Source organism: Dinoponera quadriceps, unplaced genomic scaffold (genome assembly GCF_001313825.1).
Source record: "Dinoponera quadriceps isolate SergipeBrazil2010 unplaced genomic scaffold, ASM131382v1 scaffold1114, whole genome shotgun sequence".
In the NCBI taxonomy this organism is placed as follows: Eukaryota; Metazoa; Arthropoda; class Insecta; order Hymenoptera; family Formicidae; genus Dinoponera; species Dinoponera quadriceps.
In genome coordinates, this window is record NW_014555649.1 from 79,425 (window position 1) to 106,540 (window position 27,116).

Below are 27,116 nucleotides of genomic sequence, written 5' to 3' on the forward strand. Positions count from 1 at the left end.
TGTGTGTGTGTGTGTGTGTGTGTGTGTGTGTGTGTGTGCGTGTGTGCGTGCGTGTGTGTGTAAAAGAGAGAGAGAGGGGGAGAGGGAAACGACAGATCTAATAAAGATATATAATTTTTCCTAGCGTAGCGAAAAATTAATTGTTATAACTAGATTTAGGTAGACTTAATCAAATAATTAGATTAATATAAAACTTTTAGCACTGCTGTTCCGTTCGAGTCAATTTGACCCGAAATCATTTTTATTTTCCTGTTATGTTTTTATGTGATTTTATGTTATTTGAGTTAGCGTTCCGGCATTTCATGACTTTGTTTCATAGCTCGAGAACATTAATTTGAAACTAAGCTATGAAACAAAGTTAAATCATGAAACGCTAGAACGCTCACTCATCACATAGAAATGTAACTGGGAAATAAAAGCGATTTCGGGTCAAATAGACCCGAACAGTACAGCAGGATTAAAGATGTAAATATGCTTCTCTACGAATCGTTTAAAACTTGAAATATTGTGATATATCTCATAATAAAGCATTTTCCATTAAAAATAACGAAATAATTTTAAATTTTGTTAAGAAACCAGAAGAAAGTAAGCAAATAATATGGTGTTGTGCTAATTTAAGCGAATTCATGAAACTTATTCTCTCCATAATACATTTAGTTTAACGCAAGAAAAAGATATTACATCATTAATCATAATGTGTGTAACAAATATTTTGATAGCAATTACAAAAATTAATTTTTCAACGCGAGGAAAATAACGAAACTTCAAAAATCTCAAGATGATTGCACGTCAGCTGTTCGCTCCAGATCACTTCGCCGGAAGAAAGGCGAAGGACGAGGAAGGAGGGCAGAAGACGTTTTTCTTATTCAGTGAGTGAGGTTAAGGGAGCCAGCCCTGAGGGTTGCTCGTGAAAAGAATAATCAGCTTGGCTGCACCGTGGCTTCTAAAGATAGACTTTTTACAGCTCTTTTTGCGAGCTTGCGTAAAGACGAAATCCAGATGATCGCCGAGCGCTGCGGTCTCGCATTGTTTATCACTTACACTCGAACGGCTCTTATCCAGGTTGAAAATGCAATTGTGTTTCGATCCGTAAACGTATTTTTATCGCGAAACCGCAAGACACCTCGCGAAAAACATCTTCTCGTCGATCGGATTCGTAAATTTTATACATTTAATGAAGACACTTATGAATATATTTCATTTTATTCATAAAAGTGCCTCTAAAAGTGACTTAAAAACCATCCGATTGGCTGAGAAACCATACACGCAGAAAACAAGATTTGCTAAAACAGCATATTGTTAATATAGTGACAGCAAGAAGATTTGTTACACGGAAAAAATCATTTTGCTTTTATAGCAAAATTCGTCGTTGCGACAACAATAAAATTTAGTTGACATAACCAAATTATTTTACCGTTCATATATCCAGCAAATAGCAATTAATATTCTTAACAAATCTTTCTACTGTCCAAACAAATTTTTTTGCCGTCACATTTAACAAACAATTTGCTGTTCTAGCAAAATTTGTTTCCTCTGTGCATTTAAGACACTTTTATCGATAAAAGATAGTTCAGAATACGGGCCTTAGAGTCTGCTTTACATCGCTCGTTACGCCGTTGATTGAACAGCGAACGATTAAGGAGGTTGTAAGGCAGCATCGTATTTTCAGTGGCGCAACGAGGGAGCCATTTATGAATTTAGTATTTGTCAAGTAAAAAATTACGTTTCTACATATTTATTTCACTACCTAAATAATAAATGTTAATTTTTTAAACGAAGTTGAAAACATATATACGATATTACAAATATGAAAATATTATTTTTTAAATTTTTTTTATGAATGCGATAGCATTGGTTGATCTAATAAAGATATATAAATAATAAAAAGAAATTATATAAATGTTTAAATAGATGTGTGTGTGTGTGTGTGTTTCGAGTATTATTATAAATTATAAACTTTATATCGGTATATTTTCAAAACAAAATGATCAATAATTCTGAAATTTATGTATAACGTCTGCATATTAGTCTTTAATATCACAGTACTTTTCATAAAAAATTTTTTAGTTTAGAAGATATTAAAAATAAAAATTAAAAATAGTACGCTGATCTCAAGGAATACGTATAAAAAGTGTCAAAAGGTGTCACTATTTGCAAATATCTCTCAACTCTCGAATAGTCAATCTCTTCCTAATTGCAGTTAGATAACATTTCAGTGTATACTTGCGGTGCATGTTTCATCGAATTCTTATTTCATTTCGCTTTACAGCCTCCTTAAGGGTGAGAAAAAACTCGAGGCCCTTGACGCACCGTCTCTTACGCACAAAATATTGTAGAAGCGCGCACGTGTCCGCGCCTCTCGGGGATCTTTAACGGTTCGGAGTTCTCCCGCAGAGAACGATCGCATTGCGTTGGTCCCTCTTTCCTCCCGGTAAGCTCCCGGTAACGCTAAATCGCCGGCACGGCTAAAAGCCATCGCGCACGAAGCAGCCTATCCGTAACCTTCGACCTCGATTTCAATCGGCGACAATCGACGCTTTGTCTCTTCTCAGTGAACAGAGACGCACTATAAATCTTGTCACTTGCGTGACAGCAAATAGTCCTCAAAGATCTCGGCTGCGCGATTACAACGGTATGTAGATCGGTGAGGTTAAACATCCGTACAGAAAGCCTTCCTTGTCGTGTTACGCGCACGAGAGCACCGTGCGTGTCTCTTGAGCTTACATCTATTAACGGCCCGCGAAGTACGTGCGTGAAGAGTTTCCCTTCTAATTTCATAAAAGTATGTTGCAATGCAATCTTTTCGTTCAGTGCTCTAGTTCAATTGGCAATTTTTTTCCTTTTCATTTCACATAAATGGATTGTGTTTCAATGCGGTTAAAGTAGAATGGAAAAGGAAAAAACAGAAAAAAAAATTATTTATTATATTTCAGCATGACATCCAATCGAAGCAACACGCAGATATAATGTAAAATGAAGTATAGACATTCGTCACGACATAGAAAGGACAATGGTATAGTCGTGGATAGAAACGTTGCCACTCTTTTTTATTGTACAAGATTCGAAACGCATCCCGTGTCCAATAAGAAAATTTATTTCTGAGTTATTCTCAGGAGAAACATTTCCTATTGAATGCGAGATACGTTGTGAAACTCACAAAAAAAAAAAGTGTGACAACCTTTCCGCTCGTAACTGTACAACCATTAAAAGAAGATTCGAGGAATCGAGAGGTTCTCGGTTCATCTCCTCGTCGTGTCCGTTTAAACAGACTTCCGATCCCGTCCATCGGGATTTCTTTAAATCTAATTCGGCGTCGTACAAACAAGGATAACGATCGAATGCATCTTCGACGGCGTTGTCGTACAGCGCTTGAAATTCGCCGTGAAAAGATGACGTGGAAGATGAAAGAGAGGAGGAGGAGGAGGAAGGGAGAGAGAGAGGGAGGGAGGGAGAGAGAGAGAGAAGGAGGAGGAGGAGGCAGGTATCCGAGACAAAAGTTTCCGCAAGCGGGAAGGGGTTGAGATGAAGTTTCCACTTTGCGAGAGCTGTCGTCGACAATGCCACACTCGCGGAAGAGGGTCGCGAAAGAAGGATATCTGATGAGAACGTCGCAGGATAGGAAGCGAGGCGGAGTAGGAGACGCCAATGAGGAACGATATCCTCGTTCCTCGTGGAATCCAGCGGATCGTCCATTGAGGGAAAAGTCGGTCAACGATACACGAGGCTGTAAGCTTCCCGTGAAATGAGCTTTTACCGAACGGCCCATGGAAATGAGCGCGAACACGATACGACGGGCGAGCGTCATCCTGAAATCGGAACGGCCGGAAATGACGCCCCGCCGGGCTTTTTCGCAACCCATTTCCCATTGTGTCGCGTGCAAATCCGCTCCGAGCATATCGAGCGCGGATCACGGAGTTATTGGCGTGCGAATACGACATTATATCGCGATATGACACGATCAGATCCCCCAAATTGGGGAAGTCCGCTCTTTCTCTCTCGGAGGATATCTCAGGATTTCATTTCCAGGTTGCGACGTCACGTAAAAACAGATACAAGCGTCAAGTTTCCAATCGGGAATTTCACATTGAAAAGTGTTTGATTGGATCTACCTGGCGACAGACAACTAAATGTGTTTTGCTTGAAGGAAACCGAATTTCTAGTCGTAAGAACCAAAATGTGGTTCGCAAGAACTAAGAATTTTGCTCCCTTCAACTGCATTCGATGTCCAGCGTCAGATCCAACTGAACTTACTTTTCGGTGCACTTTTTCCCGTCTAACGCAACATCTCAGAGCCTCCCGTTCAGAAGTCAAACATTTCCCTCGTACCACAGCAATCCAGATTTGTTTCGATCGTTCGCTCGCGACTCTCGAAATCTCGACCGATGCAATTTCGACCGGGTCTAAACGGGTATCGGGGAAAACGAAACAAAAAAAAAAGGGGGAACAAAAAATACCGTGGAACTCGATTAAAATTCGCTCGCTGCAAATACTTCGCCGAACGTTGCCGAAACGGGAAAACTGATGGTTGCACTTCTCTCGAAATACGCCGAAAAGCGGAGAGAGAGAGAGAGAGAGAACGGCAGCAACACAGCGGCATACGGCAGGAACGCCGTTAATAATTATCGGATTCGCGATACGATAAACCGTCGGCGGACCGCAGGGAATAAACCCAAAATTGTTTCCCGCTCGTTAGCCGGTATCGGCGTCGTTTTGGGAATTTAGAGATTCGTTTCTCGATGACGAGAGTTCTCTCTCTCTCTCTCTCTCTCTCTCTCTCTCTCGTATCGAATGGGTGGCATCGGCCTCATCTCTCCGATATATACATTGTGCCGATCGATGAATTCAATTTTACCACGTAAATTCGCATACGAATCTACCCGAAAGAGTTCCTCTCTCTTCGACGATTCTACAGGCTGTTGCTTCATGGTGTGTGTATGTACACATACGTATATATACACAACAGCCGGCGTTTTGCGCTTTCGACAAAACACGGAGCTCTAGACCAAAAATCTAAAGTTAAGAGGTGTGCGGACGACACAGGTATGTCAAAAGAGCGAGAGAGAGAAAGACTCGGCAGAATCGCAGATGGTATCTACGAAAGAGGCCACAAACAGATCTACGTCTACCAGTTTCTACACACAAGATGTCGAGAAACGGGAATAATCCTCCCCGTCGTGTGTCGACGAGGCTGGACGAGCAGGAGGCTCATGATCGATCGGCGATCACGCAACATCAGCCGATCGACGACCGGGAAGCATAACAAACAGCGAGAAGAAGAGGGTGAGAGACGGAGGTGTGTATGCGTGTGGCTCACCTAGACCCATCTTGCGCTTGAGCTTCTTGAGTACTTTCATCTTGCTGCGCAACGGTGCTAAAATGTTGCTGTCACCGCTGCTGTTGTGCTGCGGCGTGGCTGGCGCGTGCTTGCCGTGATGATGATGATGATGGTGATGGTGGTGATGCTGGTGATGATGATGATGGTGCGGTTCGAAGGGCGTGGACTGTTGCTGATGATGCTGGTGGTGCTGATGCTGGTGCTGATGTTGCTGCTGTTGCTGCTGCTGCTGCACGCTCGCGCCAGAGCCGCCGACGTGGACGCAGCAGTGACAGGGGTGGCTTTTGCTGCCCTTGACCGCGCACTCTCCGGACACCCCCATAAATGTGGCCGTGCTGCTGCCGCGGTCTCGGTGAGTCAGGCGCGAAAGCTCGCGACGAGGTGTGCGGAGAGAGAGATAGAGAGAAAGAGAGAAGAATAAGAAGAAGGTCGACGGTTGACTAGGAAAAAGGAGAAGGGAGATGAGGAGGAGGGGCAGGAGGAGGAAGGAGAGATCGACGCGGAGCAACCGGACGGCAGACTTGAGATGCGACGAGAGCCTCAAGTCCGATGACTCACTGACGATCGCACTGATTCGGACACTGATCCTGAAGACGGCGGGACAACTACTCGGGACTACGTCTCCTGGTTGCTGCACACCACTGTCCGGCCGATCGGAGTCGCGGAAATCTGCCTAAGCGAAGCCTTCAACTTAGCGCGAGGACTCCCGACAGGCTTTGGTGAAAAAAACAACGACAAACTATCAGCCGGTACCTAAACGTGACTTATATCCTGTCTGACGCGGACGCGACTGTCATTCATTCAGCCGGTCGTTCGGGTGTACGAGTGGACGATCGATCGTCGTCTGGGATCTCACTGTAATCCTAAACCCGGTGATAAGAGAGAATGAGAGAGATACATATAAGAGATAGATGGAGAGAGAGAGAGAGAGAAAGACTGTTTTGCAAAGACCGCGTGTGTCACGAAGACGACGATAACGACGACGAGTGGCGCGACCTAGCACGTAGCCGCGAATCGTGCCGCGTCGAGCGCCCTGGGACGACTGACTGTTTTCTGTCGTGAGCGCGAGAGTATTGCTGCAACGAACGCGAGCCACCATCCAATCGGGCCGTGCAAATCCCCACCAGCTACAAGGTAGAGACGCGATGGAGGGGTGACCGGCACCTGGTGGACAGCTGCCCCTTACCTGGCTGCACGATGCACCCGGCCACCCCAACGCGACCAACACTCCGGGATATACCTCACCTCGCCGCCCGGGGTTAGAAACACCAAGTGACCGCTGATTGGATTCGGAAAAAGGACTCGGCGGCTCGGTTCCGCTCAACGTCGCAATGCAACGAATTCTCTTCCCTTTCGATCTCGTTCCGACTCGATCGAGATCGCCGGCAGCCCGATTAGAAATTCATCGGGTATACCCGATGTTGCATAAGATCCTAATTAAGCGAGCGCAAGATAATCCTCATTGTGGTGAATCTAATCGTATAGTGGTAATAATTGAATAAAGATCTTTTTAAGAGGGAGAGAGAAAGAAAGATTATAGTGATTAGATATATATTAAGATCTTAGTGTATTATCCTAATGTATTATTTTATAAAGCTTTACTGATCAAGTTCTTTCCGAGATCTCATGTATTTTATCTATTATGACTTGCAGTTCTTAGTTCAGTTAGACTTGTCAGTTTTTAATGCGGACCTTTTGTAGCAAACCTACATGGAAAAAAGATTAGCTTTATAAATTAGTGATGGATATTCTCATATATGAGAATATTATAATCTTCTTAGAAGATTTTTAATCTTGATTTGATTGAATTTGTATTGATGCAAATATAACTCCTGCACTTAATTCAAGATTAAAAATCTAAGAATAGTATAAAAATCTAAATATATTATAATATTTCTGCCGGTATTCTTGCTATATGAGAATATCTATCATTGATTTATATAAGACTATTTTTTTCTATGTAATATATAGTAGGTTCGATTAATAAACTTTATTTATTTTTTCCATAAAATATTGGATGTTTTTGCACTATTAAAGTCGAAAATCGTTTAATTCTAATAATATTTGTGCTTTACTTTATATTACATAGAAAAAAANACTAGTTTAGCACCTCCTGCTCTTTTTAAATCCTAATCTAGTCATAATCCTTTGCATTACTTGAGGCAAAACGCAAAACGCGATAGAGATTAAGGTCCTAGTTTCCTAGTTAATTCGTAGTTTAGATTTAAACTGATGATAATGCAAAAATGTTGTTTCTGTATTCATGATTAATCATTAAAATATTTTTTTATAGCGGTAACTTTTAAAATTTAATGATTAAATATGAATTTAAAAAACTATAATTTTTACATTATCATTATCAGGTTAAACTTAAACCATGAGTTAACCAGAAAATAAAAAACCGAGCTTGAGTCGTATAACCTGATCAGGACATTATAGTGAATCCTAAGGTCCTGAATACCACGTAGCATTATATGACTTCTTAGAAACCGATAGTATAACCTTAGTACATACTTTATATAATATATATAGTATATAGTACATATCTTAGAAGGACTCGACAACTAGTTAAGATCAACCCTGGATATTAGGATAAATTTCTAATCGAAAGATCGATGAGCGATAACGATCATTGCACGGATTTTGATCTCACGGCAATTTGTGTAAACACGGCTCCGCACGATGAGGCGAATATAGACGAATATGAGCAGACATTGGCAATTATATTGATCACGTATATTGAGCGAATGTAATAACATAACATAGGTGATCAATATAATGTTCGACACTCGCCTACATTCGCCACATTGTCTGGAGCCGACTTAAGAGACGCGACTCGAGGATCATATCGAAAACATTGGAACGACAAAAAAGTCCGGTAAAGTATAACAATTTGGAGATTTCAGGGTGGAACTTGCGAAGACAGGGCAGTGTCGTCGAACTTCCGTTCTGCAACATCCGTCTCGATCGCGCTTCATCTGGACCGAAAGAACGCCGGCGAACGCGACGAACGCGGCTCCGTTTTGGTCATCGATTCCGAGCCACGGCGCTCGGAGCATATCGAGGGGAGAGATCGTGTTTCCATGGGACTCGAGATGCATCTCTCATCCCATGACGAGATACGAATCGAGCCGGGTGACGTTGGCCCGGTGACGAATCGCTTGATGATAAAAGTAAGAAGGAAAGGGAGAGGAGGAAACGATATTCGTGGCTGGACATCACGCGCGAAGGAGCTTCATACAGGCACCCATATGTACCTTGTTATCCTTCACACGTGACGTAACTGAAATCAGCTCGGTCCTAATCGCGCGGCCGGTCATCCGTTTCATTTCCATGCGGGTTGTAGGAGAGCCGCGATACAGAAGTGACCGATGATTCAAATTTGTGACAACCAGCGCGTGATTATTCGATCTTGTGATAATTTAATTTTGTAAAGTTTCGACTTCGTGGGGATCCCGTCGCAGGCAGTTGTAGGCAGTAATTATGGGAAAAACACAAGGCAAGGAAAACGGATAGGGAAGAGCGAAATCCTTCGGGAGCACGACGCTCGTGCTCTCTCCTGCAGGACGCGACATTCAATTAGCACGAAGGAGACACCGAATCGACTTACGCGCAGCAGGAAACGTCGTTACAGGCGGGAATTGGATCCGGGTTCGGGTTGAGGAGATGAAATCGAAGTCCCGATCGGCGATCGATGCTCGCGAACACTCCCGATAACTCGACACCTCTTTGTTTCGGTCCTCCTCGCGGCCTACGCACATCCAATGAACACTCGTTAATGCGCATTCGCGAGGGGAGTTCGCTCGACGCGAATTTGTGTTACAGCATTAATCGGGGAGATTACGGCGAGTCGTACACGAAACAAGAGAGATATACGTAGATAGAGAGAGAAAGAGAGAGGAAGAGGAAAAGCACTAAAGCCGACGTACTATTTTGCTTATGGACTTTCGAATCCTATCGAAAGTGTAAAATTAAAATTTATAGCAGCAAACAAGCAACATTTTTCCACCGAGATATGTGATAGTCTCGTGAAAATTCTTACATATTTCTCGCAAATAACTATTTTTTTAAGATGTAAGAGAATGGATACTTGTAGAAACTAGGTCCCAAAACCAATATATTTATAGGGAACTTATAGGAAATTATCAAAGAAATAAAATGAAAACACCGAAATTGCATTATTTTGTACATTTACTATATGTTCTTATTAATTACCTTCAATTTTACATATTTTTTGAAACTTTAAAACAATTTTACGACATATTGTTCCTTTACTATGTTGAAAGGAATCCCACGACTTCTCCCCGATTATTTTAAATAAACAAACAAGAAAAACAAGAAAATCGGTAGCTTCAACTGTATTCTGTGAAATGATATTTCACAGTCAAGTTCAGATATGCCGATTTACAGAACAATCTAATTCTAACTTTTTTTGCGTGATGCAGTGATAGAAAATATAGATTGGAACAAGATTCAAAGTGATTAAAAAAATTCGAAACTTATATATGTGTGTGCATGTGTATGTATGTGTGGGAATGGAAGAATATTATTATTCTAGCGGTATAATGACGCAGCTAAATATATGGGGGACGCGTTCAACCCTCTTTAAGAATGACCTCGTTCGCGTTTTTCGTTCCGCTTGACTCCGGCGGCGCCCGGTTAGGCCGAGCCGAATGAGTCTCATTCCGCGACCCCATCATCGGCGAGTCGAATTTCGCGTGCGGAGCCGACGACAACGACAGGTTGCGGTATTCATGCGCGCGCGCGCAAGGTGCGTCCGATATATTATGCACCCTTGCGAAGTACGAATGCGGTGCGCCGTTATGACAGCCCGGATAAAAAGGACTCCGCTCTTCCTTGCCGCTATATCCGTCTGATCGATTCCGTCCCGGTCGCTCGGTGAAAAAGAGAGAAGAAACAACAGCCGCGTACGACAGTATTTAAAACGGCCGAAAGGCTGAAATCGTAGGGAGAACGAACGAACAACAGCGTGAATAGTACATTCACGTGACGTATTCCTCATACATACATCCTCCTATGCTCGCTTTATTAGCAATTATCTAGTCGTTAGCGAAGAAGAGGAAAAAGCCGCTGAGCGCGACACGAGGCGCAAATTGACGGAGATCCAGCCAAAGTTTCGGTATGCGACGTTTTACACGGCGTGAAGCGCGTAAATATCCTTGGCATGTATTACAGAGTCTAGAGAAAGAGAAAGAGATGGAGAAAGAGATAGAGGAAGACACAGAGAGAGAGGGGGGGGGGGAGNCGAAAGTCAAATCAAACAGACAGCACCTACGCGACTGCCGACTGTCGACGAAAGAGAGGTTTGTCGCGCCGCACGGTTTCCACGCACCGTTCCTCCACGCAGCGGTTCCGACATGGTGGTGTGCATGTAGGTGGGTGTATGACGCGCGTGTACCTGCGTGTGATGCGTCCGTGTGTCTCGCCAAGTATTATTCGCGCGCGCGCGCACACCCGCGTGTGTTATTTGTGCAGTAGTAGGAAACGGGCCAAGATACCCGGCACATTCTCGTAGGATGGGAAATATGCCCACGGCACCGTGGCCGCGGCTTCCTTTCGCGCATCCTTTTCGTCAGTGCCGGGCGCCTTCTCTTGCGTAACGATTACGACGCCACGCCGAGTAGTAACGGAGCGGCGGCCGCTAGTTCGTCGTCCGTCCGCTCGCACGCCGAACTCATTCATGAAAATCGATCCGGTCTGACGGCCGCCTGAGGAACGCCTATCGATATCCCGGACGACGGCTCGACCAGGACTCTCTCTCTCTCTCTCTTTCTGTCTGTCTCCCGCTGTCGTCAAGAGTGCGGAAGGAAAGCACCGTTTAAACAAGGACGATGAAGTATATAGTAAAAAGTATTTTGTTTTTTTCTTTTGTTAAAGTCAGTCTTATTAAAAGCATTGTTAAAAGTTTTGTACGAAATTCTAAATTCTAAACATAGCTGTGTGTTGACGTAACATAATGCGTTATTTGAAGATTTTGTGTTGAATTGATATTCAATATTCTTTTATGTTGAAAGAACACAATTTATATATAAATATACGTTTAACGTAAAGATTATCTAGTTTAGTTATTTTTTTCTCGATAAGAAACAATTACCCTCTGTTAAATCAATATATTTATGTTATGGTATTACTGCATTAGATCATGTACATGTGAAATGTACGCAGTAAAAAATTTTATATTCAATTTAACACATTTCACATGTTCCAAACAGTTTACTCAAATTTTTATGTTAATTTAATGCAAGGTGAGTATGTTAAAAAGTAACGCAAATGTTATATCAAAAATTAACATAAAATGAATATGTTAATCGACACTGAAGTATAAAATATATTATTTTAACACTAACATTTGTTGAATGTCGACGTAACAAAAAATATTAGGATAACGTAAATACGTTAAATTAACACACTGGTATGTTAAAAATTTTAGCGAGAACCAATTTTAATACAAGTAGAAAAAATTTACTGTGTAAGGTAAATTTATAAAGTAAAATGCATCAGTAATAAGAGAGAGAGATAGAACGAAAGAGAGAGAGAGAGAGAGAGAGAGAGACCGGCATTATTTAAAAAAATAATGAGAATTATGACTCCTGCAGACAACGGCAATATGTTACGTGTCTTAATTTAGTACCAGAACTGTCACATCGTGTGGAGACGCAGGATACTAATATCATTAGCAAGTAGTATATCCGTGTAATAAAAAAGAATATAAAAATAACATTTTCATTTAGTTAACTTTAACATTATTAAATATAAATATATTTTTACACAAAATTTGTTTACAAATAATGTAAAAGTGTCGCATTTCTACGTTAATTTTTGACATACTATTTGTGTTGCTTCTTAATATATTCACCTTGCATTGCATCAACACAAAAATTTGAATGAATCGCCTGGGACGTGTGAAACGTGTTAAATTCAACGCGAAATTCTCTACTGTGTACATTTCTTCCGTTTTCAGACATGCGGAAAAAATTATTTCACGCAATTACAACGAAAAGTTGTGCTCAGATCGTATCGGCAAACGAACAGTTGCGTCTCAGCAATTACGGGACGTGTGGTTCCTGCATTTTCTTCTTTTCTCATTCTTCTGCTTCTTCCCGGATTTTTCTTCTTCGTCTTTCTCGTTGGCGCGTAAGCGACGAGCGATTTAACGATTTAATTGACGACTCGGTTCCGTAAGAGAAAATAATTACGAGTCGCGTCCAAGGGAACTCCTTACGTCGCCCCCTCAATTAATTCCCCGCTCATCTCATTATATCCCCGCTATGTACGCGGCCACGCACGTGAAAACCGCACATTGTTCCCTGCACGTGAACGCGCGCGCCCGCGCACGTCCCGTACGCAGTTATTTATATGCATGCGTGCCTGCGCACGGCGAGTGTGCGTTTCGCACGTCACTGTATGATGATAATGTGCCTCGTTGACCGCACACGCATAGATGCGTGAATTTCAGGACACGAGGAGCGAGCTAAGGAAGCGACGTTTCCCGCTGAAAACAACGCCTCGACCCGGCGCGATCCAATCTTATAATAAGAATCTGTCTGATACTATACGTGTGATTTCTGATTGGTTCCGCCGTATTTGAGCCCATATTTTTGCGTTAATTTTTAACATACTATTTATGTTACTTTTTAATATATTCACCTTACATTAAATCAACACAAAAATTTGAACGAACCATCTGGGACATGTGAAACGTGTTAAATTTAACACAAAATTTTTTGCTGCGTACGTTTTTTTCGTATTTCCGTGTTTAAGATTACATTGAGAAAGAGAAATGGAAATTTTATGAAAATACTTCTTGTGACACACTTTTCGATATTAATTGGTTAGAAAAAATTTGACTGTGATAACGGAATATATATTTCTGTGAAATATACCCAAGTTCTCTTATTAATTGGATTATCTGCTAGGAAGAAAATTTTATTTCGTATTTAAATAAATGTTTTTTATTTTCTGTAAAATAAACCTTATATTTCATAAATAAAAATTTTAAGTCTTTTTTCTTATTGTTAGTGTAGCTTCCGATTGCGATGTTTTAAAGGCTACTTTCCAGCAAGAGGCAAAAGTCGACACAATTCTAGTTATATCACATCAATTATAATTATATCATCAATTATTATTTTCTTTACCAAATGAAAAATAAGCATATAACAACAATAAATGATGTATAACTGGACTTGTGTTGACTTATGTCTCTTGCTGAATAGCAACTAAAGTCGTTAACTGAGTGACAACATAAGCAAAGATTTGCATCCACGAGGTCTACGAAGTATGCTAAAAAAAGCGAGTTTGTGTGTTTCATATTCCGATTAATTATTAATTAATTTTAGTTTGCACCTATTTTAACAGTATTTGAACATTTTGCGTATTATGACTGTAAATTCCCGAACTTTTGTCCCAAACATGGCGGACACAATGACAGTGTTCACATTGAAAAATAAGCTTGACTGGATCCACCCGAGAAATGACGACCAAACGCGTTTTGATTGGAAGAATTCTTATGTAAAGAAATAAAGAAATAAAAAAATTTCTAGTTCTCATAAAGCAAATTTGGTTCTTGTGATCAGGCATTCTGTTTTCTTCGACCAAAATACGTTTGGTCGTCCATTACCAGGTACATTCAATTAAACTCATTTTTCAGTGCAAACATATACACTGATAAAAAATTACAGAGTTTCGGCACCAAACATATTTTATAGTAGTAGCAATGTGTGTGTAAAATGCATGTAAAATTGTCACCATTGATACTACAGTAACATTTATTAGGAAAATAGTTCTCCTGATTATTTTTGTAGTTAAAAGATATGTTTCCCGCCGAAACCAATTAAAATTTTCTATCAATGTACAGGGGGAAAATATTGCAGTAAAATTTAACACAAAAATTTGTAATACTGGACCATATCGGAATTATGACTGAAATTATGATGCGTGTTGTAATTTTTAGTGATGTATTGCATTGTACGCATCACTAGAGATTACGACACACGTAATAATTTCAGTCATATTTCCGGCACGGTACGACATTACAAAATTTTGGGGTAATTTTAACTGCAATATTTTCTCCGTGTAGAGCTTCTGGAGTGCGATCAAACATTCATTTATCCCGCAGCTGGAGGAGAGCGCGAGCGGGAAAAATACGGCCGCCGATTCTCCCTTTCTTCGCCGTTCGCGTTCGCTGCGATCGAGCGCGAAATCTGCAAACGCGCGCGAATATAATTACGCGGCTCAACGGATCGGGCGGATTAATTCCGTGCGCGCTCGTGTTCCTCTGATCGAATGCTCGTTAGAAAAAAAAAGAAGAGTAAAGAAAGAAAGAGGAAATAACTCGTCGGCTCGTTTTTCGCATCGGAGACTTTGAATGCCGGGGCGAGTGGACGTAAGTCGCGCAAGTCCTCGACGATTTCGAGGGCAAACGTGGAGCCGCGCGAATCCGGCCTCGAGGAAACGGAGACACGCCTCGGTGGCTCGCGCTCGCCGCACGTTCGCGGAACTTGTAAAATCTGAGTGGCGATACGTTTTGGAGAACGCGAAAGGAATCACGTGCGCTCAGCACCCGCGAAAATCGGACTTAACGTCCGTCTCTCCGTGTCTCCGCGATCGCAAGAGAAAACGTCTCTTGCGTACTTCACGATGAAGAAATCTCGTCAACATGTTCTTCTCGAAAACCTGCGTACTGTTGAAAAACAATTCTTCAAGTAACAGCGTTTCTGCTGGTAAACTTGAGAATTTTACGTTAAAATTTGTAACCTCGAAGATTTCCATGATATCGATGTTGTTGGTTATAAAATAGTTGTGATGTTTCATATTTACTACAAGGTAAAAGAACAATTATTCAAAACTTGCCCCGTTTAGTTTTCATATTCAGTTATGGCACATAACACGTTACGATATATTAGAATTCTAATATTTGTTCTAATATTTAATAATACACGATTGTTAATATACAAACAATCCTGTTTGCTGAGTCGAACATTCAACGTTTGTTTGCTCTATTCCAAACCGCATAAATTTGTTTCAATCGATCAAAGAAATCTTATTAAACCCGAGGAAATCTCAATGCGCTTCTTCATTTTCTCCGTCTCTTTCGTTTCATCGTCCTTTCCACGAGACGGCCGATCGACAGCATTCGGACTCGCCGCAGCGGAGCCGAGTTTCCTCCCTCTCGCGATGGCGAGGTTCGCGCGCGGTCCAGCATCTGTCTGCGCCCAACGAGTGTCTCGACGTCGCGACGACCGTCCCTCGCACGCGGCGGAATCGCGCGCAGATGCGTTCCCTTATAGGGATTCCCGGCGGCGAGGATATGTCAGTGCGCACGGCGAGCGGCGACCCGTATGCATATAACATAATGTAAAATAGCGGAAGCAAGGCGGATGGCAGGAAGTCGGAGAGACTGGCGCGTGCGCGCGCTGCTCTCCTCCCTACGTGAAAATATAGAAGGCGGGGGGGGGGGGCATTTTAGAAGTGTATTGTCGGCTCGGATTACTGTACGGCCCGAGGAAGGGTCGGGAGGATACAGACGGATCCTCCAACGGTAGCTCACCTCCCCCGTGGCTCTCTTCTTCCCCCTCTCTCACTTTCTCTCTCTCTCTCTCTCTCAATTTTTTCCGTCGCAGCTGATTCCGACGACGATTTCGTCCGATCTCGAATTTCCGAGCGCAAACGTGTCGCTCTTCAACGGTCGATTCCGCCGATTACGGTAACTCCCGTCAACCGCTTTGTTATCGTTATCGAAACGCCGGCGACGTTTCGGATGCTGAAGCACTGAAGCAGCCGGAGAACGATAATCCCAATATTCGAAGAGCAGAGAGTGCAATCGGACTAAGGTCGAACTCGAGTCACGGTACAGTCACGGAAATTCCGGAGAGGCTTGTAGTTCCATTCTTTGAAGTATCGACACGTTTCGTGCTGATCGGCCTTTCTACCGCCATTTGCAGACGCCTGTTTTCTCTTTATTTGCTTTGTTTCCTTCTTTTCTGTTTTTATCTCTGCTACGTTCACTTCTATCCTATGTCAGCGCTTCGAGCTTTCATCGATCCGCTTATTCGCTGTCAGATCGCACGATAGTTATTCTTTCTCTGCGAAGCCAGCACGGCGCCGCAGTGTCAAATAATAAAACGGCGAGGCAAGGCGGCCTGCTGGAGGCTTCGCTACCTTGAGCAAGGAAGCGGAGATACGCTTGGCGACCCTTAGGCGGAATTGACTCTCGCGTCGAACCGGCAATGCGTTTGAAAGCAGTCCGTTCGGGTACGATAAATTTGGGGTATTACGCACAACCTCTCGTAAAAGTATGCACCGTCGGCATGCGAGGCCGCTTTACCTCGGCAGTTTCAGGCTCCATTCACAACTCGTCTACGTGCCTCGCACGAAAGTACGTTTCCCCGGAAACGACGAGCCGCGGACAGTCTCGGGATGATGAAAAAACGTGCCTTCATTTTCCTCTTCTATCAATCTCTCTTTCTCTCTCACGAAAAAAGAAAGAATTAATTAACTTCCACGGTTAAAAACTAGCTCCCACGGCTAAAAATTAGCTATCCATATGATACAACTGAAAATTAGTTACCAGTTTCGTTTGCTTAGTTACCGCGCGGGAGAAAATTAGTCTTAAGTCAATGATAGATATTTTCATGTATAAGCAAGAATATTATAATCTTATAATCTTGTTAAAAGATTTTTAGTCTTGATTTGGTAGAATTTGTATTGGTGCAAATATTACTTGCATTCAATTCAAGACTAAGAAGATTATAATATTCTTGCTTATATATGAGATCTATTCTTGATTTGAGATTATTTTTTTCTGTATACGTTTCATATGTACGTAAATTTCTCGAAGCAATGCAGCCGGTCTAACTAAAAAAAAACAGATCGTATATTCGTATAGGTAAAAAAAATTATCTTCTGCTGTTAAAAACTGGCTCTGATGATTAAACAAACGAAACTGGCAACTAAATTTCAATTATATCATATGGATAGTTAGTTTCAAGCTATGAGAGCGTATTCTTTTTTTCCGTGTCCTTTTCATCGTTATCTCGTCATCTCGACGCGTGCGATATTAAATCCATAATTAAAATTACGATGTATACGCTCGCGTCTCATGAATCGTAATCGCACGGTAAGCCGGCGGAGAAGCGCGAGCGCGTGTCGGCGACGACGGAATTAAACGCGTGGGAAATCGGTAGTGCATGAAACATTCGTAAATTCGGCGCGGCGTCTCTCCGTGACGCGTGCGTGTCCGTATTGCAGATATTAAAGCACAATGCACGCCTTGACGTACTGCGTGATTCCAGAGGCGCGACACTGAAGACACATGCGGCCGGGTCTCTAGACCAAGTTGACCCCATTGTACCACAATCATTCTATTATCGTTCAATTTGCCGGTGAGCGCGATCGTGCACGTGTACGTGACGCTATGAAGAAAGCACATCGGTCGCTTAACGCATCGCGTCGGCTGTCGCTGGGTGAGGAGAAATCGTCTCACTCAACGGCAGCTCACATCTGACTTACGTCATTTGTCACATACCGTCTCTTACAGAGAGTAATTATGTATTCTTGGTAGCGATCATATGTATTCCTGGTAATATTTCTCTAGGAAACGTGAGAGGTGCATTTTCAAATGCCTTTAAATTACACGGAGAAAATATTGTAATAAAAATTACCACAAAATTTGTAATTGTAAATTTGTAATGTTGAATTATACCGAAATTATGACCGAAATTATGATGTGTTGTAATCTTTAGTGATGTACATCATGTGTACACACACACACAAAGAAAAAGATTTCTGGATTTAATAAAATTTCTTTAATTGAAAATTTGGAACAGAACAAACAAATGAATGTTTAATTCACTAAATAGGATTGTTTAGTTTCTCAAAGAATATTTTTACAAAAATAATATATTAATATGCATCTTTTGTATTTTCATCCAAACATTACAATGGTTGACACAAACAATAAATCACTTGAAAAAGGTGATAACTATGTTAGAAGAATATTAAAGAACTTCTTTGTTTTAGTGGAACAATATTTAATATATGCAATGGAATAAATTTTCTTTTATTGAGAAAATCAAATATCATTTCCTCAAAATAATATTGTTTGTTCTACCAAACAACATAATTTATTCTAATAAAACAACATTTGCATTAAAACGAAATAAAATTTGATATTTGATATTAAATTATTTTGTTAATATCAAACAAACCCAAGCTCAAACAAACACGTTTACTAAATTTGAAGAAACCTTTTTCTCTGTGCATTATTAAAGATTACAACACACTCAATAATTTCGATAATAATTCCGATATAAACCAGCATTAATAATTTTCGCTACATTTTCTCCGTGTAGGAAATTTCCACTTTTCACTAGTTTGTAAGATGTTGGAGGAAAAGATTCACGATTGACTCCCAACAGGTCATGAATGTCATGTAGCGTGAACTCGTGAAAAGTAGAAATTTTCAAATTTTAAAACATTCAGAAATGTTTACTTTTCACGTTTCCGCCCTGGAGAAAGATCACACAATCGCTACCCTTACCTGGGAAATTATTTCGCTGCGATCTCGCGACACCTGCTGACCGCGCAAATCAATCTCATAATATTGATAGGAGGTCCCCGTTGCCGAGAGGCGTGACATTATTATATATATTATATATTAATTAATTAATTGACATATCGGTTCCCGATTTCCTGATAGCCGAGACACTTGCGCGAATTAACCACGACGCGGTGAACGACGACGGTGGCGGTGGCGGCGGAGCTCGCGGGGAACGCCCGTTAGGAACAGTGAATAGACGACGGTGGAACAATCGCATTTTATTTGCGGTACAATTAAACGTGCCGGCAGCAGCTGCATACGGGCGTTATCCTCCGCGGCCGTAATGATCTTTCAGCTGTCACCATATCATCCGGAGAGGACGAAGTGGCCCGGCTCTCGTTGCCGCGGACAATACCTGCGAACACCTGTCCGCGAACGCGCGCGGTCGTGCTCAAGAAATTCTCGTGTATACTACGTAATAGCCGCCGTTGCCCGAGGAGGATGTGCCATCGTCGTCACCTTGGTGGCGATCATGCGGGCCGCTTCTTTATCGCTGAGATAAAAATTCGAAACTGTACGATCGAAACGTCGAATCGTCGTCGTCCACCTCTTCGCAGAACGAATTCCAATTCGGAAGAAGGTCGGGATCTTCTCCACGAGCGTAACAGCCGGAACGAGCACGAAGATTGTAAAGTTCCTTGATTCAGGGTTGGGACGGAAAGTGAATTTCGAAATTCCCTGACTTTTCCATGTTTTGCTCCAAACAACAGTGAAGAATTTTCCATGAGCAACATGTAATCTTAAATTTTAAATGTTTAGAAGCAGGAATTTCGGGAAAGGTAAGCTTAGAAGCAACACAAACTTAAAAGTTTAGTAACATGAGATATAATCATGAATGGAAATTCGGACCAACGAAAAATAAATGAGTAGTGGAGAAAAGAATACAGTTGAGAGTGCTTAAGAAAATTATGAGCAAAGTTCAAAATTTCAGATTTTTTATATCTTTCCTTGATTTTTCCAGGTTTTCCCTGACATTTAAAATTTCCATGACTTCCCGGTTTTCTAAGTCTGTAGTAATCCTGTTTATTATTATCACGGGCGTAACTAAGATTTCAGTCAGGAGGGGAGAGAGATAACAATTTAACTTTACACAAATTTTATTATTTATTTAGAAAAATCTCCCTATGCAACTAAAATACGCAAAAATTATTGCAGACAATACAAATACTGACATCTGATGATAAATTTGAGACGTTTTCATTACATTCATAAAGCATTGCTAATATTTTGTCACTGGTTTTTAATTACAGAATATGTACTTTTTGTAGAAAATGCAGATTGTAATGCAGATTTTGTAGAAAATGCAGATTGTAAAATAAATTATATTTCTTTATTCTTTTATGTGGTTTTCATGATTTGATTCTTGTTCCTTGCCAAAATTTAGGGGGCCCCCTTCCCTCTGATTACGCCCATGATTAATATCGTATAATATGATAAACGATGAAGAGCCAATAACAGTTCATGTTTTTTATTATTCACGAAAAAATTAATCTTAAATCAATGATAGATATTCTCATATATAAGCAAGAATATTATAATTTTATAAGATTTCTAATCTTGCTTTGATCTTGCTTTGATTATATTAATACAGCTATTACATTCAATTCAAGATTCGAAATTTTCTAAGATTACAATATTCTCGCTTGTATATGAGAATATCTATAGTTGATTCAAGATTACTTCTTTCCTATGCACGGAAAAAAAGCCGGTTGAGTTAATAGGCGTGTTCCGATATTCACCGCCAGTACTGAAAATCTATAGTTCATATTACATACACTATAGATTCTAGAGTACTGGCAGTGAACATCGGAATGCAGCTAACGTAACAATGAACGAAATGTCAAACGCGTTTTGCCTGAAGGAAACAGAATTTCGGGTTCTTATGAGCAAAATTTGGTTCTTAGAACCAGAAATTCCGTCTTCCCCAACCCAAATGCGCTTAGCTCGTTCATTATCACGTTAATTCAACCAACCTTTCTTTTCCGAGTATTATATTATTTGAGTGCGAGTGTGATATATAAAAGGACGGCGCTTCCTTATCGCGCTCGGGATTTAGGAAGCGCCGCCGAGAGAAAGACAGGGCTTGTAAATTAATCGATGTTAAGTAAACGACGCGCGAACGGATAGCGCGCGCTCGCTCTTCTTGGCGGCGGCGCAAAAAGTGCCGAGTGTGCTTCGTCACTGAAAATACACCAGGGTGCGGTCGGTTTGTCGAGCGAGTTTAAAAGGCGTTCACATAAATTAGAGCGAGCCAGCCGGGAGAAAAGCGCGGAGATACGGGCGACCGTTGAGGGACAATCACGGCGTAATCGGCTTTTTGGTAGCGACAAAGGAGACCATTATCTCGTTGCTCAAATAGACCGCTTATCACGGTCTGGATAGGCCGTGCCAAAAGTAATCTTCGGTGTGCCGGGTGACACGATGATCTTCCGCGATCTGTCCGTCTGTTTGCATCTTCTTTTACCGGTTAGTATTTCGCAAGAACAGCTCTCGCATAGAACGTAGGCGCGTACGATTCTCCTTTCTCTAAATTTTATTTCCTTCTTTTTCTCTTTTATATATTATTATTCTAATCTTTGTATTTTATCTTTACTTATCTTTTCCTTTATAAAACTCGTTAGAAAGATTAATAAATATGTAAATAAATTTTTATTAGTAAAATTCCACCCGAAAAACAATGTCAATCGAGACGCTCAAATTCAAGTAATTTTCCTGTGACTCATACAAAGTGACTTTTCCATTCTGAATTGTCGAGTAAATGTTTACATTCAAAGTTGAAGAAGGGAAATAATATGCTCCATCGTCACAAAATGACATATTCATGTTTACTTTTATTTATCTTTTTTCTTTATAAAACCTGTCAGAAAGGTTAACCCGTTTATAAAACTCGTTCTGAATGAATAAATATTTGTTTCCTAGCAAAATTCCACTCAAAAAGTAAAGTGACAACCAAGACACTCAAATTCGAGCGACTTTTCTATGACTCGTATAAGGTGAATTTTCCGTTTTGAATTGTCAAGTTATTATTCATATTTTCATTCGAAATCGAATAGCTGATGTGCTCCACCGTCACAAAAATACATTCATATTCTTTTTTTACTTATCTTTTTTCTTTATAAAAACCCGTCAGAAAGGTTAATAAGTGAATAAATTTTTTAGTGAAATTTCACTCGAAAAATAGGGTGACAAAGATACACTCAAAGCGAGATATTAGAGCGATTTTTCTGTGACTCATACAAAACGACTTTTCTATTCTGAATCGTCACTGAATGAACACTTTATTTTCATTCGAAATTGAAGAATTAAATTAATGCGCTCCACCGTCACGGAAATGCATTCACTCAAATCGATTGAAATCTCTATTTGTACGGACAAAAAATCCATTTTAGTTTTTAACTCACATTTCACTCTTATGATTCCGAGCGGCGATATTTTCGCTATTGCTTCGAAATGAACTCTCACCAGTTTCGAGTGAGATTTCGCCCCGAGAAATTTAGAGAGCGGTTCGTCCGATGTTTGAAATTAGAGTCCGAAAATATATTCGTGCGATCGACAACGCGAAGTGCTACCTGTCGACGACGACGACGTTTTGCACATTCGAGAACTCAACTTCGACAGTAACATCGAGGAATTACACAGTTCGCAGTCGCTACGAGACATCTTGAATTGAGACGAACGCGTCGATATTTTTCGTGGTAAAATTCGAAGGATCGGCTCGGCCCCGTTTTTTTTCTGTCCCTTTCTTTTTTTCTCTCTTCTCGCACACGATAGTCATTTGTCGACGATGACCGGGCCAATTCAACGACCGCCACGCGACCACCAGGAAACCGTACCGAAAGGAGTAGACACGGTCATATGTCCACTTGGCGTCAGGAAGCCCGTGCGCGGATCACGTGATCATTAGTAGCGTCCGCTAACAAAGTATAACATTCCAATGACCGCACGGAAAAGCAAGGCGTGCGCGTGCCGCGCGATAGTTGCACCGCGAACACACGGCATATGTAGCTTCGTCGAGCCCCGGTCGAGTGATACAGTTGCACCTGGCTCGGGAACCGTGAATGATGAGAAAAGTTTTGCTCTCCCTCTCTCTTTCTTTCTCACCTCCCTCCCCCTCCCTCTCTTTCCTGCTCTTTCTCGACGAAACCGATAAAATTGGTAAACGAGAAAACCAGCCGGATGAAAAAAGCGCATTCTTTAGTTTCTTCTTTTTTTTCCTCTTTTCTAAGGAGACCTTGCGTTAACATTACGGTCCGTCGAAGAATCGGAAATGAATTTATTCCTCGTTCGCGAACGACTCCGCGCTGAGAGAAAAATATAATTATTTTCGAGGACAATAATATCCTTCTTTTTATTTTAACCACAAAAATAGTGGTAGCACGTAAAGTTGTTATCACTGACGCTATAGTAATATTTACTAGGAAAATAGTTCTCCGGACTATTTTTGTGATTAAAATGAAAGAAAGGTATATTGTTGTCTCCGAAAATAACTATATTTTTCTCTGGGTGCGCATCGCTCCAAGTTCTCTTGCGATCGCTTCTCTCCGGTTCGTCAAATGCGGCAGATGAACGAATTAGAATTTGAGAAGTTCTGTTTTGAAAATTATCTCGTCTCTCTCTCTCTCTCTGTCCGTCTCCCCTTTTGTTTTCGTATGGCGCAGAAGGTGTAGGTACATTCACTATACGCGCTTTGGCAGTTACGCAAAGCAGATGTTCGATCTTAAAAGATGAAGCCTGGCTTCCCTCTCCTCTGCGAAAAAAATGTCGGGGCGAGGAGGAACAGGTGCTTGTAAAAAATCTCTCGAAACTTAGAGAGCCGATCCGTGTGCGGGAGAAAGCACCCGAGACTTCGTGACTTCACCCTCTCCTAGAATTCGCGGTCTCTCGATCTTTCGGTCGATTCGTTACCTCGTCTTCGTCACAAAAGAAGCACGCTCTACGCAAAAATAGAGAGAGAGAGAGAGAGAGAGAGAGATACTGTGGCGTATCTCTCGGAGAATATGCGGTCTCTCGCTGCTACGCGAGAGAGCGAGCGAGGTTGCGAGACCGATTTTCGCTTCTCGCAGCTGGCTTCACCCGACGTTGGCTTTGTCATTGCCATGGACTACGACGACGACGACGACGACGACGATGACGACGACGACGACGACACATGGGTAGAAACTTAGTAGTCGCTGACGCGCGGCCGGAGAAGACGAAAGCCTGCTCGATAATGGGCTCCTTAAATCGTCTCGCGTAGCCGGTGCAGCCTTTGTAGGGACGCCACGTTCATCGGAAAACACAGGGCGTGATTCGAAAGGACAATGCAAGTCGAGCGGCGGATAGCCGCCCCCGGTCGGACAATCGAACAACCAACCGGGAATCATCGGTTCTCAGGAAGTTCGGCACGCGCGAAGCCGCTCGGAAGGTCCGACGACAGACGCGGAACTCCCTCCTACGGAGTGACATGTTGTGCCACTCGAGGCACGTTTCAGTCTACCCGGGCATCGATGCTCTGGATTAAAAAACATCGAGATATTCATTATTAATACATAAGACGCGTCAGCGTTCGTCGATGATGCCGGTCGAGAGTTTCGTGAAGCGATAACGGACGAATCATCGTTCGTGACGGGAACCTCTGTCTTCTGTAAAACAAGCGCAATGCTTCGCTAGAGAACCGTGTATTCGGAAAAGGAAATAAATTGCAACCGATTTCTTATTATCTGGAAACTGGACGAAAATTCGGTTGTAGGAAACGGCAAGATTCCTGCAGGAGATATTTTTTGCGCGGGAAGAAATTACAGGGTTGCCACAGAAAATGAATTAAAAAATTCCCTGGCTTCTTCATGTTTTCCAGACGCCAATGGAGAATTTTCCATGAGCGACCTTCAACTTTAACGTTTAGAAACAGGGATTGCGGAAAAGCTAGCTTAAGGGGGGTCTACAGTGAGAATTTAAGCTCTAAACTGTAAGAAATTAACCAATCACAATCGAATGTGAGAAGAATAATAAATCTACTATGATTGGTCAATTTTTTAAGGCTTAAATTCTCATTGTAGGCCCCGCTTAATATTATTAAAAGCAACACAAATTTCAAAGTTTAGTAACGTAATATAATCCTGAATACAAATTCAGGTCAATAAAAAATAAATGAATATTGAGAAAAAGAATATGGTAGAGAGTATTTGAGGAAATTGTGAGCAAAACTCAAAATTCCAGATTTTTTAATCTTTCCCTGAAATTTTAAATTTCCATGACTTTTCCTGATTTTCCAGGCTTGTGGCAACGCTGAATTAATATCAATTCAAGACTAATATTCCCACATATAAGTAAGAATATAATCTTACATAAAAATAAAACTTGCTTGCATATGAAGAAAAATACTATATAAAAATCTTCCATTAAAAATATATTCTTGTTATTCAAGAATAATTTTTAAGAATTAAGAGAAAAAATATTAGGCAGAATAAAGTGATACAATTCTTAATTTGAAAATATCGTTCTTCCTATCCAATATTTTTTTCCTCTCAATTCATGAAAATCATTTTTTATTAATATTTTTTCTGTATATTGAATTAATCGTTTTCAGCTGGCCCAACCGAGTTTTAACACGTTCGCTGTCAACGTTTTCAATTTAAACATGATAGCGAACGTGTTAAAACAGTCGAATGTTCAGACGAGTGTTTTCGGTCGCACTGACAAAGATATACTGTTAACGGTGTATCGCCAAAGTTGGAGGTACACGTTGACTCTACGTAGTTAGGAGGAACATTTCGAATACCTCCAAATTTTGAGATACTACGCGATAGTACTTCTAAATTGCTAATTGTACTAAAGTACTAACTTCGAAGTGTTCTTCGTAATTACGTAGGGTTTTTATTTCAAAGTCTACTTCCAACTTCGGCGATACACGGTTAACAATGTATCCTATCTCATTACCGAGCTTTGCTTGGTCCCTCTGCAGTCACACCAATTGAAAGCGTTTTTTCTGTGTGTCTGACCCATATCGTCGACTTGCAACCATTAGAGCCGGACATGAAAGTGAGAAGTCACTTGAAAAGAGATACTCCTCCAGTTGATCTCCGTTGTTTTCTTTTCAAGACAGCCGCGGAGATTCAACCGTCGGTAGTCGGCCAGTCACAACATAGTGAGTGTCGAACGGCTTTTCTTTCTTCCTTCGTGCCTCTTTTCTCTACACGGGTGCGAGCGTATATAATTCTCCTCGTGAAAGCTTCGCACGTGCACACACCTCCGAGTCTTCGGGCGCCGCTTATCGGCGTCGCGAATTGATTACGTCGCGGTCGTTATGTACTTAATTCGGCCGTGTGAAGATCGCCGGCCAATTAAAGCACCCCGCATTTTCCCGTGCGCTTCCCCCTTTTACTTCCTTAATTATAAATAAGCTCTCGGCGGTTGGATCGCGCGCGTTTCCGCCGCTCTTCAGTTCCTCTCTCGTCTCGCTTTGCATGTGCGGGAACTTTCTTCCCGTCGTGCGTCCGTGTTCCCGGAGCGGCTCGACAAAGGCCGCTCGAAAAGGATGCGTGGCAGGTGCGTGCGCGTGCCCGCCGACCAATAGTGTGCCTCGATCCTGTGCCGTGTGTGTGTGTGTACGTCTTGCCAGGTACGAAGAGCATGCATGAGACACGGCGAGACGGGGGAAAAGAGAAGAAGAGAAAAAGAGAGACGCAGGACGAAGGAAGTTCGCGATGCACCTTGCACCGGCCTCGATCCCATTGACAGAATTCCCCCGCTTGAGTTTCCTCGGTGAGCAACCGTGTTTGCCGCGAAAAAGAAGGAGAGAAAGAGGAAGGAAACTTCGCGAATTAATCGCACGCTCTCGACGCGAAGATCACCGCCCGGGATAACGACGCGACATATCGTTCTTTCGCGCGAACCCCCGCTCTTTCGGATGATTATTCTCGCAACATCGAAGTACGTCGATGTTCCCAAGAAGAACGAAGAAGAAAAGAGAACTGGAGGAACGGTTCACGAAGTCGAGAAGTATTCGTAGCGTGTATCCACGGAAGAAAGGAATTAGCTGTCTGATACAACTAAAATTTAGTTATCTGCACGGAGAAAATACTTTAGTAAAAATTACCACGAATTTTGGTAACGTTGAACCATACTGGAATTATGACTGAAATTATTATTATTAATATATATGTTGTATCGTTGTGCGAGTCAGAA

General features: G+C 41.6%; 1 protein-coding gene across 2 annotated transcripts in view; it reads right to left on the reverse strand.

Moving 5' to 3' along the window:
• Positions 1-27,116, reverse strand: part of LOC106745104 (protein neuralized) — a 105,268-nt gene that overhangs the window by 46,612 nt on the left and 31,540 nt on the right. The window contains exon 1 of one of the 2 annotated variants that reach the window (XM_014620380.1): positions 5,315-6,726. The exons of the other annotated variant lie outside the window; for it this stretch is intronic. Within the exon in view, the coding sequence (XP_014475866.1) occupies positions 5,315-5,657 (343 nt within the window). The 5' untranslated portion in view covers positions 5,658-6,726. Of the gene's footprint in view, positions 1-5,314; positions 6,727-27,116 lie in introns of those variants that run through there. 2 annotated transcript variants of the gene reach the window in all.